At 34.6% G+C, this 14,468-nt stretch overlaps 1 protein-coding gene across 2 annotated transcripts in view; it reads right to left on the reverse strand.

The window, feature by feature from the left end:
* The window catches only part of NALCN (sodium leak channel, non-selective), a 513,455-nt gene that overhangs the window by 22,771 nt on the left and 476,216 nt on the right, over nucleotides 1–14,468 (reverse strand). For both annotated transcript variants that reach the window (XM_051984081.1, XM_051984080.1), the window contains exons 31-33: nucleotides 1,749–1,842; nucleotides 1,160–1,266; nucleotides 866–940 (exon numbers count right to left, since the gene is read on the reverse strand). In XM_051984081.1, the coding sequence (XP_051840041.1) occupies nucleotides 866–940; nucleotides 1,160–1,266; nucleotides 1,749–1,842 (276 nt within the window). The remainder of the gene's footprint in view (nucleotides 1–865; nucleotides 941–1,159; nucleotides 1,267–1,748; nucleotides 1,843–14,468) is intronic.

The raw sequence follows: 14,468 nt of genomic DNA on the forward strand, positions 1-14,468 counted from the left end.
TTGTGTAAATTAAAAGTATTTCTCGCTAGACAAAACATGTCACTTTCTAAAAAACATAAACTCATTAGAAATTGAATGAACTATAAATTAATAGCAAAAGTCATTCCTCCATACTCTGTCTTTCCTTCCCTCCCTCTAATTTAGACAGCAGCATATTTTGCTTCCTCAAGTAAAACACTCATAGGGATAGGAAACATCCAACACCACATATTTATGAAGTATAAGTTCCAGGGTCTTAAAAAAGTTGAACTGAATAGTGATTGTGCAACCAACATGTATTTTAAGGTAATCTTAGCTCTGTCAAGAGCAAACCCATGAGTCAGCTCTCCTTGCTACATTTTGAATACCTTAAATTACTGATTGTACAGCTAGGCATCACTAACAGTGCCACAACTAAGGCACAACAGTCCCCAGAAGTGGCTCAGCAATTGGAAAAGGAAAAGAGAATATTTGTTATAGAAATGGAGACCATCACATTAAAAAAGGAGATAATTCTAATGATATGTTTTCAAAAACAATTCTCTTAAAATAATGAAATAATGGAAAATAATTTTCATTTAAAGCTTCCATCTTAAAATAATGAATTGAAGGGAGGGGGTGTGGTACAGGCAAAAAAAGAGGTGGTTTTGGAATCAGAGAACCTGAATTCAAATTTCAGCCTGCCATTTAGTATCTTTGTGATCTTGTGTAAATCACAGAGGTTCTCTTTTGAGAGACTCAGTTTCTTCATCTGTAAAAATAAGGGGGTTTAATGGCATGCTCCTTAACAGCTCTAACATTCTAAATCCATAACCTGTACCCTATGAAAGTGAATAACAGGAAATGAGTAGAAACCACTTGGAGAGTCTTAAGCCCTTTATCATACCTCCAGGACAAAAATGAAGGTGAACACAACCGACATTGTTGCTAAAGGAACAGTAACTGGGTCTGCAACATCCCACTGAAATCAAAAAAGAAACAACATGTAACTATGTGATTCCTTAAGATGGTTTTTCTCCTTCCTATTAGGAGAAACTTTTTTTTTTTTAAAATTATGGCTGAGCTTATGTTTAGACAAGAATGGCAGCTTGTTACATTCTCAGCTAGATGAATGAATGAATGAAAAAAAAAACAATTTGCAAATGCATAGTGTGAAGCAAAATATATTAAAAAAATGTACCTTGACTGACAGCAGCACTGATTGAGCCAGGACCAGCACGGCTATAGTCCTCTTAAAAAAGGGATGCTGGGTAATGTCATACATTTTAGCTCTAAAACCATCATTATCTGCAAAAGAAGGATTTTTGCAAGGGCATTTTAGTCCTGGGTCACATTTGCTTTCTTGTTTTTCATTTTCTATAATGATCATCTCAAGACACATTCAACATTTTTCCCCCACTACAGTTTTAATCTAACTTTGAATATTTAAAAACAACAACTGCATGAAGCCTTTAGTACTGAGAGGACAGTCACATTTCTGTCAGGTTAATATATTTCATTCTCATTATTAAAAGGCAAGCACAAATATATTTTATTTAAAAATTCATTTTTTTCATTAAGGCTTATCCTAAAAGCACTGAAGCACAACCTTTGGGCGGCTAGTTTTAATAGCCTTATGCAGAGATCTGTGGTTAGATGGCTGTTTCTGCATTAACTTATGCACAACCTCCTAGCGGCCTCACGATTATTATTTTAATTTAAATCTTAGACTCCTGGGGAATCATGAACACTAGTGCCCAACATGAATGAAATCAGAGCATCTTTGATACCCGGGCGAGGTGGGAGATGAAGAGGTTGTGCTATCTTCAGTCTGCTTTTCAGATCTTCCCATCTTCTCTGATCTACAGTCAGTAACGCCGTTCCCTTAATAAACAAAGGAAAGCATAAAAAAGCCTTTTGTCATCTAAACCCAGAACATTCCAAATGTGGTCATCATAAGACAAAAAAAAAAAAAAAAGAGAAAAAAACAGTGCTGCTTTTGGAGCTTAAAAGACAGCACTTCTTTCCACACAGGGGCACTTGGGTAAACAGGGTCAGAGTGTCTCTCCCTCACCTCGAGGGCAGTTCCCAAAGTCGACTCTTTGGCTGGTAGACCCTATTCAGTAAGAAGACTTATTGCTCTATAGACCTAGGATAGTCAGCTGTGGAAAATGTTACTTTTTTATTTGATTTTCTATTTGCTGGAATCAAACAAAGGGAGGGAATACCTGCTTAAATAGCAGCTAATTTTTATTCAGTTTCATTGCAGAAGACATTGCAGCAAAATAATGTCTTACTACTATTATTTTATCTTGTGAAAGTATTTTTTTTTGTCTCCCGTATCTTCCCATTGTCCTCAAAATATGCAATCATATAAAGCATAAGGAAAAAAAAATCAGGTCTTTTCAAAGACAAAGGATTAGTGAGGAGGCAACAAATGCTCTGAATTCTGCCAATCCTCTAATAAACAGCAGAATGATTATGTAGCAAGTTCTTTTTATCAGAACATTGTCATTTTAGGTGGGGACAAAACAAAATAAGCACCCCAACATATTTCAAGGTCAGAAAAATGAAGTTTTCCCTGTAACTCCAGTTCATTTAATGAAAGGCATAGATATGCAAGGTTGGAGAGACTTGAAAAATGATTACTCATTCATTCACTCAGGAAATATTGAGCTCCTATTGTGTCCTTGGTACTGTAAGATATATGAAAAGGAGGAAAATTTGTTCCCTGCCATTCAGTCACTTATAATGTAGTGATTAAATTCTAGAAAAACCACTAATTGGTTGTAATTTCTTAACTGGAAATATTTATAAATGATCAGAGCCAACACTATTTCCATGCCAACATATATTCCTTTTCCTTCCCAACTTATTTAACTCTCTCCCTTTTTTCTCTACTTTTTTGCTGTTTTGAGATAGCAGGGACACCTGGGTTCAAATCCTGCCTTCTTCTGATACTGATTGGATAATCTTGAGGAAGTTAATTAACATCTCTGAGGCTCAGTTTTCTCACCTATAAAATGGGGATAATATATTTTAATAATTACCTCATTTGTTTCCTATGAAGATAAAATAAAATAATAAATATAAAGTCCTTTGAAAATGTTAAATCACCATAAAAAAGAGTACTTGAACCAGAATTCAAGATTCACAAGGGGTCCATGAAGTTGGATCATTAGAAAAAATGCCTTTGGATTTTTATTGAAAATGAATGGAAATTTAACATTTCCTTAAATTGTTTAAATTCATCATTCTGAGAATGAGTTCATAAGTTTCTCCTGACTGCAAGGAGTACATGACATATACAGAAAGGTTCAAGAACCCCTACATGCTTTCATTAGCATAGGAAACACCTTCTACAATGCCTGGTTGGCACCTTCTATGTAAATCCTGGGGTTACACACCCAATATATAGCACAGATGATATTTGAACTTTGGTCTTCATGGCTACAAGGCTAGCTTTCTATCTACTACACTAGGCTACCTCTCTTAAATGAAAAAAAAATTACTTATTACTATGTTAATATTATTATCATTTTCCTCCTCTTCTTCCTTCTATGCAATATGTAAATATGTAGTAGAAAAGAGCAGTTCTCATCAAGATTTTAAGCTGCTGGACCATTCTAGATTCACCATCACCATGCAGTAAGAACAAACAAATCTAGGCTGTGGAAAGAAATACTTTAAGTGGCCCGTAAGTCTGGTCAGGGGCACTTGAAAGTGAGTTGGAATCCTGATTCTGCCACTGATTTGTTATGTGACTGTTGGCAAGCAGCCATATCTCTCTGATCCTCACTTCCCTCATCTTTAAAATAAGGCAGTTGGATAAGACTGTAGGATCCTTGCTTTGGAGCTATATGGAACCTCAGAAGTCATTGAGTGTATTCTTTACCCTATTTATTTCTTACATTTGAGAAAAGTAAGACCCAGAAAAGCTAAATGCAATTAAAAACACCTGCCTTCAAATATTTGATTTCTAGTATTCTATAACCAATGTTTTTTAAAAAAACTTAAAAAAAGAAATTGGGCACTGAGTTATCTGAAGATGAAAATATAGGCCCTATCTCCTGACAGCATATTTTAACTGGCTGTCCCCTATAACTGGAATTCTTTTCCTCCTCTGCCTTTGGGTTTCTCTGATTTACTTTGAGTCTCAGATAAAAATCTAATCTTTTTAAGAGGCTTGTCCTAATACCCAATAATGCTAGTACTTTATCCCTTCTACACTGCAACTTTCCCTGTTGTGGTTTTGATATGTCATGGGTCAGCAAAAGAAACTAAATGGGAATTTTCTGAGAATTTTGTGGAAGCTGCAATGATACTCAACGGCCAGCAGATGACAGAGAACCTATGACAAAATATTTCATCCAAAATTTACAATAAGGTATTGTAAACATTCCATAAAAAGAAAACATACAGACTTCTCTGCTATGAACAAAGGGCCAACAAATTTTGCTGGATTTCCTAAACTTGGGAGCACTAAACCCTTAATCTCTGTGATTTAGAAGAGAGATAACTGCATATCTTTTGTTGAATATCTCCAATTTATTTTCTAAATATCTTATCTGTATGTAGTTTGCATGTTGTCATCTTTCCCCCCATTTTCCCTACCATCAACCTGAGAGCTCCTTAACAGTGGGACTGTTTTATCATTTTTTTGTATGCCCAGTACTCAGATAGACAAAGGCATCATGGTTGCTGGTACATAAATGCGTGTTGATTTGACTTCTTAATGTACATTGAACTCATCAGCTCATATTTATAGAACCTGAAAAGGTCCTTAGAGACCATGAAGCAATTACATAAACATGATTAATTTACTATATTCTTTATTGGTTCTTATATGGTAATATACAGTCCCTTCATCATCCTTGTTGCTCTCTTTGGGAAGATCTCTAGGTTTTTGACTGATTTTCAAATGTTAATATCCTTATAGAAGTTCACGCTTGCAAAAAGGATTTCACATGCAGAAACTCATTTGACCTTAACAGTAAAAATGAGAATAGGGAGGGCAATTACTATTTTCATTTTACAGATAAGGAAAGAAACCCTGAAAAGTTAAGGAACTTGGTCAGAGTCATGTGAGTAGTTAGCATTCTGATTCCAATCCCAATGATCTTTCTACATACTGTATTTTTTTCTCAATGATATAAATAATATGGTAGATTTGAAATGTTCATTTATGCATTGATACACTAATTAAATCAGTAAATGATCTGGTAAAATACTTGGATTTGTTTATGTCACTTATAGAGCACTTGACTTAGTGAAAATGCCTAAACTATTTTAAAATTCATTTTCCTTATTATTGACCCTGCAGGAAAGCTGCTTCTAACCAGACCCACCAGAGGCTGAAAATGCCTCTTATGTTTGTTGGCAAGGAAAACGGGAGAAAGGCAGGAAAGAATCCGGAGGGAAGAGATTTATTCACAATGAAATGCTGTAAGGGAAAAGGAGAACATTTTTCTGGTTTATGAGTAAGTTCAGCAAAGAGAATGATCCCCTATGAGGAGGAGAAGGGAGTTGCTTCCCTTTGCCTAGAGAGAAGATTTTTGGCACAAGTATCATAATTCAGATTCCAGAGCAAAAATTCCCTTAGGTACTGGCTAGGAACAAAAATTCAGACTTTTATAGATATAATGAGAAAATTCTTGTAGGGATTCTATTTATCACAGGATAAAAACAAACAAAGAAACAAAACCCAAATGGTCTTATAGTTCCTTTTTTATATTGAGTGATGACTTTGTTTTTAAATTTAAAAGAAGATAAATGCTAATGATATTGAGATGAAGGTAAGGATTTAGAAAAAAAGGAACAGAAAGCCTCCTAAAATGAAGATTTGGAGAGGGAGGCAAGCTGGTTTTATATATATATATATATATATATATATATATATAATATATATATATATATATATATATTATATATATATATATATATACACTCTAGATTCAGGGGGAACGGATTTATAGGATTCAGAAAAAGGACAAGGTCCTGTGGCCTAAACTTCTAAAGAGGAAAATGTTTAGCTGCCATCAATAAAAACAAGCCATAAAATTCACTACTACATCCTAGGATACTGAAAGAACTAGTGATTTATGGTTGCTAAGCCACTGTCAATAATATTTGAAAAATATTAGAAAAGGAGGGCCATGAAGTTGTCTTATGAAAGTGGGATTTGCCTTGTTTTCCTAAAACTGAAGGTAGACAAGTCTATTGGTTGGTTCACTAATCACTTCTGTACATATGATTCCTAAATCAGCCTGTAGCTTTTAGTAAGCTACAGGCTCATACTTTCAAATAATTGTTGAATATTTCTACTTAGATGTTCTGACAAAGCTTCAAACTAAATATGTCCTCGAATTAATCTATTTCTTCTTTAAATTTACCCCTCCACTTTCCAAGGTTTCCCATCTCCACTAAGGGGCACTATTCATTTCCAAATTGTCCAGATGTATAATCTTAAAGTTATTCTTGGATATTCCCTTTCCCTCAACAGGTAATGTTTCCAAGACCTACTGGTTCTACTTTCAGGATGTTTTCATATGCATCCTTTTCTCTCCAGTGAACCCAGATCACCCATACCATTTTAACAGCTTCCTACTGGCTCTTTTTGGCTACCAGATCCTTGACTTTCCAATATACCTTTTACCCAGCTCCCAAAATAATCTTCATAAGATACATATCTGACCATGTCACTCCCCTATTCAAAAATCATCTGTGAATCCCTATTGCTTCTAAAATAAAATGCAAAATCCACAGAGGGCCTATTTTTTTGGTCCTGTTTTCTATCACTCCCCTTCATGAATGCTATTTTCAAAAAGAATTATTTGTTTTTCCCTTGATTCGACAATCTATCTCCTATGTCTAAAAATTCATCTGGGAAACAAGATTCAATTTCATTTTTTCCTTATCTAGCTAACTACTTTTTCCTTATAAAGATAAAAATTCTCTTCTAAGGTAGACTTCCTTAATTCCTCCCTACTCCTCTGGTTCTTACACCTCTCTCAAAGAACCTTGTTTTTGGATCTTTGTATGCCCCCACTCCCTCATTCTAGTAATCATAATTGTATTATAGTTGTTAATAGTCATGCCATAGGAGACATTGAGGGAAGAATTCTTGCCTTAAGGTCCTGAAACCTTAGGTAAGTAATTTAATCTTCTTCACTTATAAAATTATCTTCCCTTTTTGGATTATGTGGCATCTGAGTTTCCGTTAAGCTTTATATCTATAATCCCTTAGAATGTAGATGCCTTAAAACTGGAAAACATTATGGCAGAAACTAGGCATTGACTAATAGCTAACACATATCAAGATAAGGTCAAAATAGGTTCATGATTTTGACATAAAGAGTGTTACTATAAGCAAATTAGAAGAACAAGGGATAATTTACCTCTCAAATCTGTGGAGAAGGGAGAAATTTATGGCCAAAGAAGAATTGGAGAACATTATAAAATACAAAAAGGAATAATTTTTATTACATTAAATTAAAAAGGTTTTGCACAAAAATCCAATGCAGTCAAGATTATAAGGGAAGCAGAAAGTTGGGGAAAAAATTTTATAGCCATTATTTCTGATAAATTCCTCATTGCCAAAATATATAGAGAACTGATTCAAATTTATAAAAATACAACCCTTCCCCAATTGACAAATGGTCAAAGGATGTGAACAGACAATTTTCAGATGAAAAAATTAAAGCCATTTCTAGTCATATGAAAAAAATGCTCTAAATCACTATTGATTAGAGAAGTTCAAATTAAGACAATTCTGAAGTACCACTTCATACCCTAAGATTGCCTAAGATGACAGGAAAGGATGATGAATGTTGGAGGGGATATGGAAAAACTGAGACCCTAATGCATTATGGGTGGAGCTACAAAATGATCCAACCATTCTGTAGAGCAATTTGGAACTATGCCCAAAGTATTATAAAACTCTGCATACCCTTTTGATCTCTATTAGGTCTATGCCCCAAAAAGATCATAAAAGAGGAAAAAGGACTCACATGTGTAAAATGTTTGTAGTAATTCTTTTTGTAATGGCAAGGAACTAGAAATTGAGTGGATGCCCATTAGTTGAGGAATGGTTGAATAAGTTATGGTATATGAATGTAATGGCATATTGCAATTCAAGGTAATTCCAGTACATTCATGATAGAAAGTGCCATCTGCAGCCAGAGAACAAACTATGGAGACTCAATGTGGTTTGAAGCATAGTATTTTCATCTTTTTGTTGTTGATTTTGTATTTTTTCTTTCTCATATTTTTCCCCTTTTGATTTGATTTCTCTTATGTAGCATGATGAATATGGAAATATTTTAGAAGAATTGCACATGTTTAACCTATATTGGATTGCTTGCTGTCTTGGAGGGGAGAGGTAAGGGAAGAAGGGAGAAAAATCTGGAACACAAAGTTTTACAAAAATGAATGTTGAAAACTATTTTACATGTTTTTGAAAAAATAAAATACTACTAAAATTAAAAGAAAACAACAACAAGAAAAAATAATGTAGATCCCTTGAAGACACAAGTTATTTTTTGTTTTTGTTTTTGTATTCCCAGTGTCCGGCACAGTGCCTTGCCCATGGCATGTCTTTAATAACTAATTCATGAATATTGAATTTAATTATAGAAATTGAAACAATGAGTATAAGTTATAGACACAGACTAATGATAATAACAATAACAATAGTGGTGGCTAACATTTAAGTCGTGCCTTATGATTTGCAATACAATTTGTAAATATTATTACATTTTTACAATAAAATCTGTGAGGTAAGTGCTATTAGTATCTCAATTTTACAAAAGAGGAAGCTTAGGTAAGTTTTTTTGAGTGAATTATCCAGGATTATATACTTAGCAACAGTGCTTACCACATAGTAGGTACTTAATAGATGCCAATTAACTGGCTAGTATCTAAGGCTAAATCTGAATTTAAATCTATTTGATTCCAGGATCACTATACTAGGTCACTTGTTGGGAGGTTCAGAATTAGGCAGGACAGAATAGAGATATATCTGTCTAATTTTGATGTGTTTGTGATGTCTTGATTTGCAAGTGAACTGGATTTCAGTGAGGCAAGGCTGTACAAAGTCATCAATTTTGCTCTCTTCTCCGGGGATATTTGAGTCCAGTAGTAAAACATAACTCTGGACAACTGGAGATAACCCCAGATGCAGTGAGAAATCTTGGTTTTTTTCCCAGGTCTCAGTTTGCCTGAGGCAATATCTGTTCAGTGGCTGAAGATTAGGTAAGAAGTGAGGCAAAAGATGTCGAATTTGCCTACTCAAAAAAAAAAAAAAATCAAACTGAGAGGGGAAGACCCTCAGAGTTTCCGACCAGAATAGAAACAATTGCTATTTACATTCACTCTGAGCCTTCCAAACAAAAACAATAATGAAGTGAGGCTTGGACTGGGACTAATCAATAATACAGCCAGACTGATTTGGATTTAAGATATGGCCAAGTTGCTCTATTTGAAACCCAATGGGCTTTATCAAAGTCTGTTTTTTTAGAGCTCTATTTCAAGAAATAATAAATGAAATTATATGGGACAAAATAAATAACTGTCCTATTTTTTCAATGATAACATAAATAAAGAGCAGATAAGAAAATCTGCCCATAAATCCCATGACATTTTGTGAGATTTCAAAAATCAAAATATATTCCTTTGGGAAAAGCACCCACATATAAGAGAATGATTCCTCATATGGACAAAAGAGGAGGAGAAAGGAAGGAAAAAAGGAGGGAGGGAAGACAAAGGAAGGACAGAAGTAGCATTGCCCAGCTGGAAATGGCCAGCTGGATATCAAATGGGCTATTATCACTATTCACAGGCTGCTGTTTTTCCTTGGTTCTTAAAGTTATTAAACTCTATCGGGAGTGATGTCTTGACTTGCAAGTGAGGCAGAGCAGTACAGAGTCATTAGCCTCATTCTCTTCTCCAGGTTCACTTGAGTCCAATGCCAAGACATAGGTCAGAATAACTCCAGTCATCTGGAGATGACTCCAGATACAGTGAAAGACCTTGGTCTTTTTAAGTCAAGGTTTTTCCCAGGTCTTAGGTTGTCTGAGGCAATACCTATTTAGTGTTTTAAGGCTAGGTGGTATAGTGGATAGATTGCCAGGAAGTCCGAGTCAGGAATCCTCATCTTACTGAATTCAAATCTGGGCCCAGACATTGACCATCTTTGTGACCCTAAGCAAGCCACTTAACCCTCTTTGCCTTAGTTTCCTCATTTGTAAAATGAACTGGAGAAAGAAAAGGCAAACCATTCCAGTATATTTACTGAGAAAATCTCAAATTGGGTCAAGGAGATTTGAATACAAATGAACAACTGAATAGCTCTGATAGTACCCGTATTTCTCTTCCTTTCTTCTTCCCTTTCTTCCTCCCTCCCTCCTTAACTCCATCTTTCACTCTGTCTCTCTATCTCTCTCCCTCCTTTCCCCCTCTATTTGTTTCTCTTCACTCATAATTATCCATATTATATGTGTTTATACATACATACATAAATCAAAGGAATTTGGATATAAAAAATGAAAGGGAACTTAGAGGCAATTGAATCAAATACTCTAATTTTACAGATGTGGAAACTGAGGCTGAAAGCCTGGGTCACAAATCAGGATTTGAACTAAATTCCTTGACAATGCCACCTTGTGACCAATCCTTAGTATCACACCAACCAGAAACTGAATAGCAAGTTAACAAAGACTGATTTCAGAAACTTTAAATAGAGAGGACATAATTTTCTTAAGAAGAAGTGTTTTTTTTTTTTTAAAGACATAAGGGACTCTCTTTTCTGTTCTGCCTAATTCTGAATCATTTAAAAAAAACATTGCTCCCAATGCTCACATTATTCCCTATCTTCCTATTTCATACCTCTTGCATTGATTACCTGACTGAGAAGAGAGAACATATAGGAACCCTGTTTATCTACCACTAGGGAAGATTTTATCTGACAATTTATATTTTCATTTTTAAAACTTAAGGGAGAAGTCTTTCTGGGTAGACTAGAGGAGATTTATATTTTTGCTGCAAAGAAGAATTTATCAAGATGCAAAGCAGAGCTGATTGCTTTTAGCATGCACCTGACTATAGATCTAATATTCTCTTCTCTTCTCTGAAATCTTCCTGCCCTGCTTTTCCTTCCCATCTCTGAATCATCACAATGTTTTTCTCTCTACTTAGAATGTTATATCTGGCATAGTGGAACACCTCAATTCAATCCTTGCCTTAGATATTTGCTTACCACGGGCAAATCAATCAATCTCTCTGTGCCTCAGTTTCTTTATATGAAAAATGAAAAGTTGATCACAATGCCCTCTACGGTCTTTTCCAGCTATGATTTATGATCCTTCCAAGCATTTTATTTGTTCTTTAAGAATAAATTTAAATTTATTAATTTTTTAAAGCCTGGGTCTTTTTATTCACACCCTATTTGGAAGCTCAGGAATCACCCATTGGCTCATCTCATTTGGATTGGCAAAGAAACTTTGCCTTGCTCCAATTTGTCCTCCTTGGGTAAGTTAGTACCCCCACCATTACTGGATACTCAAAATATTTATGCTAAATTAGTGAGGGTACCTGATTGGCTTAGCTCTTCACAGAGCTGAAGAAATCTACTGACTTCAGCCATTCTAAGCAGGAATTACAGATATGACTGTACTTTTTCTTTTAAAACACTGCTCAAATCTCTTCTCTATGCTGCCTTCTCAGATTAGTTTATTCTGACTCTAGTCAGTCCAGATAATGTTAGAACTCTATATTTGTGTGTAATTAAATTAATTATTTATTGCTTTGTTTTCCCTAAGACATGCATTTTTATTTAACGTCACTCCTTTGTTCTTTGTCTGTCATGTCTCTTAAATCCTGTTAACAATGTGGGCCATGGTGCTTTGAATGAGCAATATAGTGCAGGAGAGGCAACATGGCATTCAATGCTGGACCAGGAGTGAAGAAGACTTGCCTATCATTTTACTTCTTACAATTACCTGCCATGTGACTCAAGTCATTTTATCTCTCTGTGCCTCAGTTTCCCCATATACAAAAGAAAAGGGTTAGACTTGATTGCCAACTCCATAGTTGGCTCCATAGAGTTCCTTCTAGCTCTAAATCTATATTCAGCAATGAAGCATTTTCTGCTGAGACTCAGCATAAATGCATCATATAAGAACATTTCATTCCAATACTGTTAAGATAACTCATGGGAGTCAGGTGTATAGTTCCTGCAACATTCTCATCATACCATTCTCATACTATACCCATTCCCAAACCTTGGAAGGTCCTTGTAACATGGAGAAAAAACAAAACTACGCTAAGTTCCTTTGCCTGGAGTACAAGATGCCCCATAACATGGTTGTACCCTAACTCTCCAATTTAATCTCACATCCCTTTTGTATATATCCTATTATTCAATGCTAATCTTTCTGATGTACATGCTTTTGCTCATGCCAACTGATATCTAGAATGTCATCATAACCACAGATCTATTGGTGGAAGTTTTATCTAATCTTTAAAAAAGTCTTCCATTAATTCTCTAGTCTTGCCCATATAGAATCCTACCCATTTCTATCAGCTTTCACAAACTCTTTGCATTTCATGCATTTGCATTTCTTTTTTTGTATTAATATTTTATTTTATTTTATAATAACTTTATATTGACAGAATCCATGCCAGGGTAATTTTTTTTACAACATTATCCCTTGCACTCGCTTCTGTTCCGATTTTTTCCCTCCCCTAGATGGCAAGCAGTCCTATATATGTTAAGATATGTTGCAGTATATCCTAGATACAATATATGTTTGCAGAACCGAACAGTTCTCTTGTTGTACAGGGAGAATTGGATTCAGAAGGTAAAAATAACCTGGGAAGAAAAACAAAAAATGCATTTGCATTTCATGCATGGATTTTACACTCTGATTATATTATGTCTGTAGCTATGCACATATCCTCTTGAGACTTCTTCATTTTTGTACCATAGGTACATAGGTGTCACTCAGTACCTAGCCAAGTATCTTTCCACAGAATGCATTCAGTAAATATTTAACAATACTGTGAATAATAATATCTCTTCCTTTGGCACATGCATGTGTACTAGGAATTAATCACTCAAAAATATTTAAATGCCAACTATGTGCTGACCCTAGGAGATTCAGGAAAAAAACAAAACATTGTGCCTTCATAGAGCTTTTGTTTCCTCCCTTGATGAACACAGATACTATCTTAATTCAAACATTCACAGCCTCTCATCTGAAATATTGTTATAGCTTCCTAGTTGGGCTCCTTCCTTTGAGTGTCACCCTTCTTCAAACCATACTGTATATAGTTTCTAAAGTCATTGTCTTAAAGCATATTTCTGATCATGTTATGCTTTCTACCATGCAAAAAACTCCAGTGGTAATTTCCTGCCTCTAGATTAAAATACAAATTCCTTTATGTGACACTTAAATGAAAGACCAATCTGACTCTAGTCTTCCATTTATCTATCTGTTGTTTCCCATCATATTCACTATGGTCCAGCTAATGTAATTACCATTGTTCACACATGAGAATCTATCTTTTGTTTCTGTGTTTTGTACAAGCTGGAATATATTTTCTTCTTATGCTGGCCTCAGAAAATTCTTAGTTTCTGTCAAAATTCAGTTCAAATTCCATTTCTTTTCAAGTAATATTTATAAAAGAAAGCATCATGTAGTAGATCAAGAGATAGTTTTCACACCAGGAATGATCTGACTTCTAGGTTTCTCTCTGTGCATCCCTAGCAAGACACTTGGCCTCTTAATTCTTTGGACAACTCTCTAAAAACTCAAATTACATATCTTCATTGGTGGATTTAGTTTCTACATACAACATTTCAGCAAAATTATAGGATGAATCTCTATCCTGTGATTCTGGGCAAATTAACTTTGTGTGCTTCAGAGAATTCTTTAAGGCTTATCTACGAAGTCATATATACATGCATATTCCACCCTAGATATAGGAAATCACAAATGCTTTTAAAAATTTCATGATCTCTAGAAGTTTTTAAATGAAGCTGAATAATCACTTGTTTATATTTCAGATGGACAAAGAACAAAGAAAGAAACTTAAATTTTGAGATTCTTTCATTTCATAGAAAAAATCCATTTGTAGCAGAAATTTTCTGTCATAATTGGATCACTAAATTTATGTATGCAAAGAGAATGGGAGGAATGAGAATGAGCAAATGAGTTAATATTTTAAACCAAAAGGAGATTATATGCAAAGCTTAAAGACAGAAAAATTAAATAGATTGAATTTGATTATACAAAAGTAATAGTAAATCACAAAGCTTAAAGAGATCTCATCTGGTTTTTCCCCTTGTCGTCAGATGGAATTGTAATTGAACTATTTCAGAATGACATCTGTCAACTAATTAATTTGAACTTTCTAGAAATGATCATCCCACTTTGCTTGATAACATGTTGCATTGGCATCTTTCCATGTTAGAGTGAATTATCCTCCATATTATATAATTAAATGTAAAA

Source organism: Antechinus flavipes, chromosome 3 (genome assembly GCF_016432865.1).
Source record: "Antechinus flavipes isolate AdamAnt ecotype Samford, QLD, Australia chromosome 3, AdamAnt_v2, whole genome shotgun sequence".
NCBI classification, from domain to species: Eukaryota; Metazoa; Chordata; class Mammalia; order Dasyuromorphia; family Dasyuridae; genus Antechinus; species Antechinus flavipes.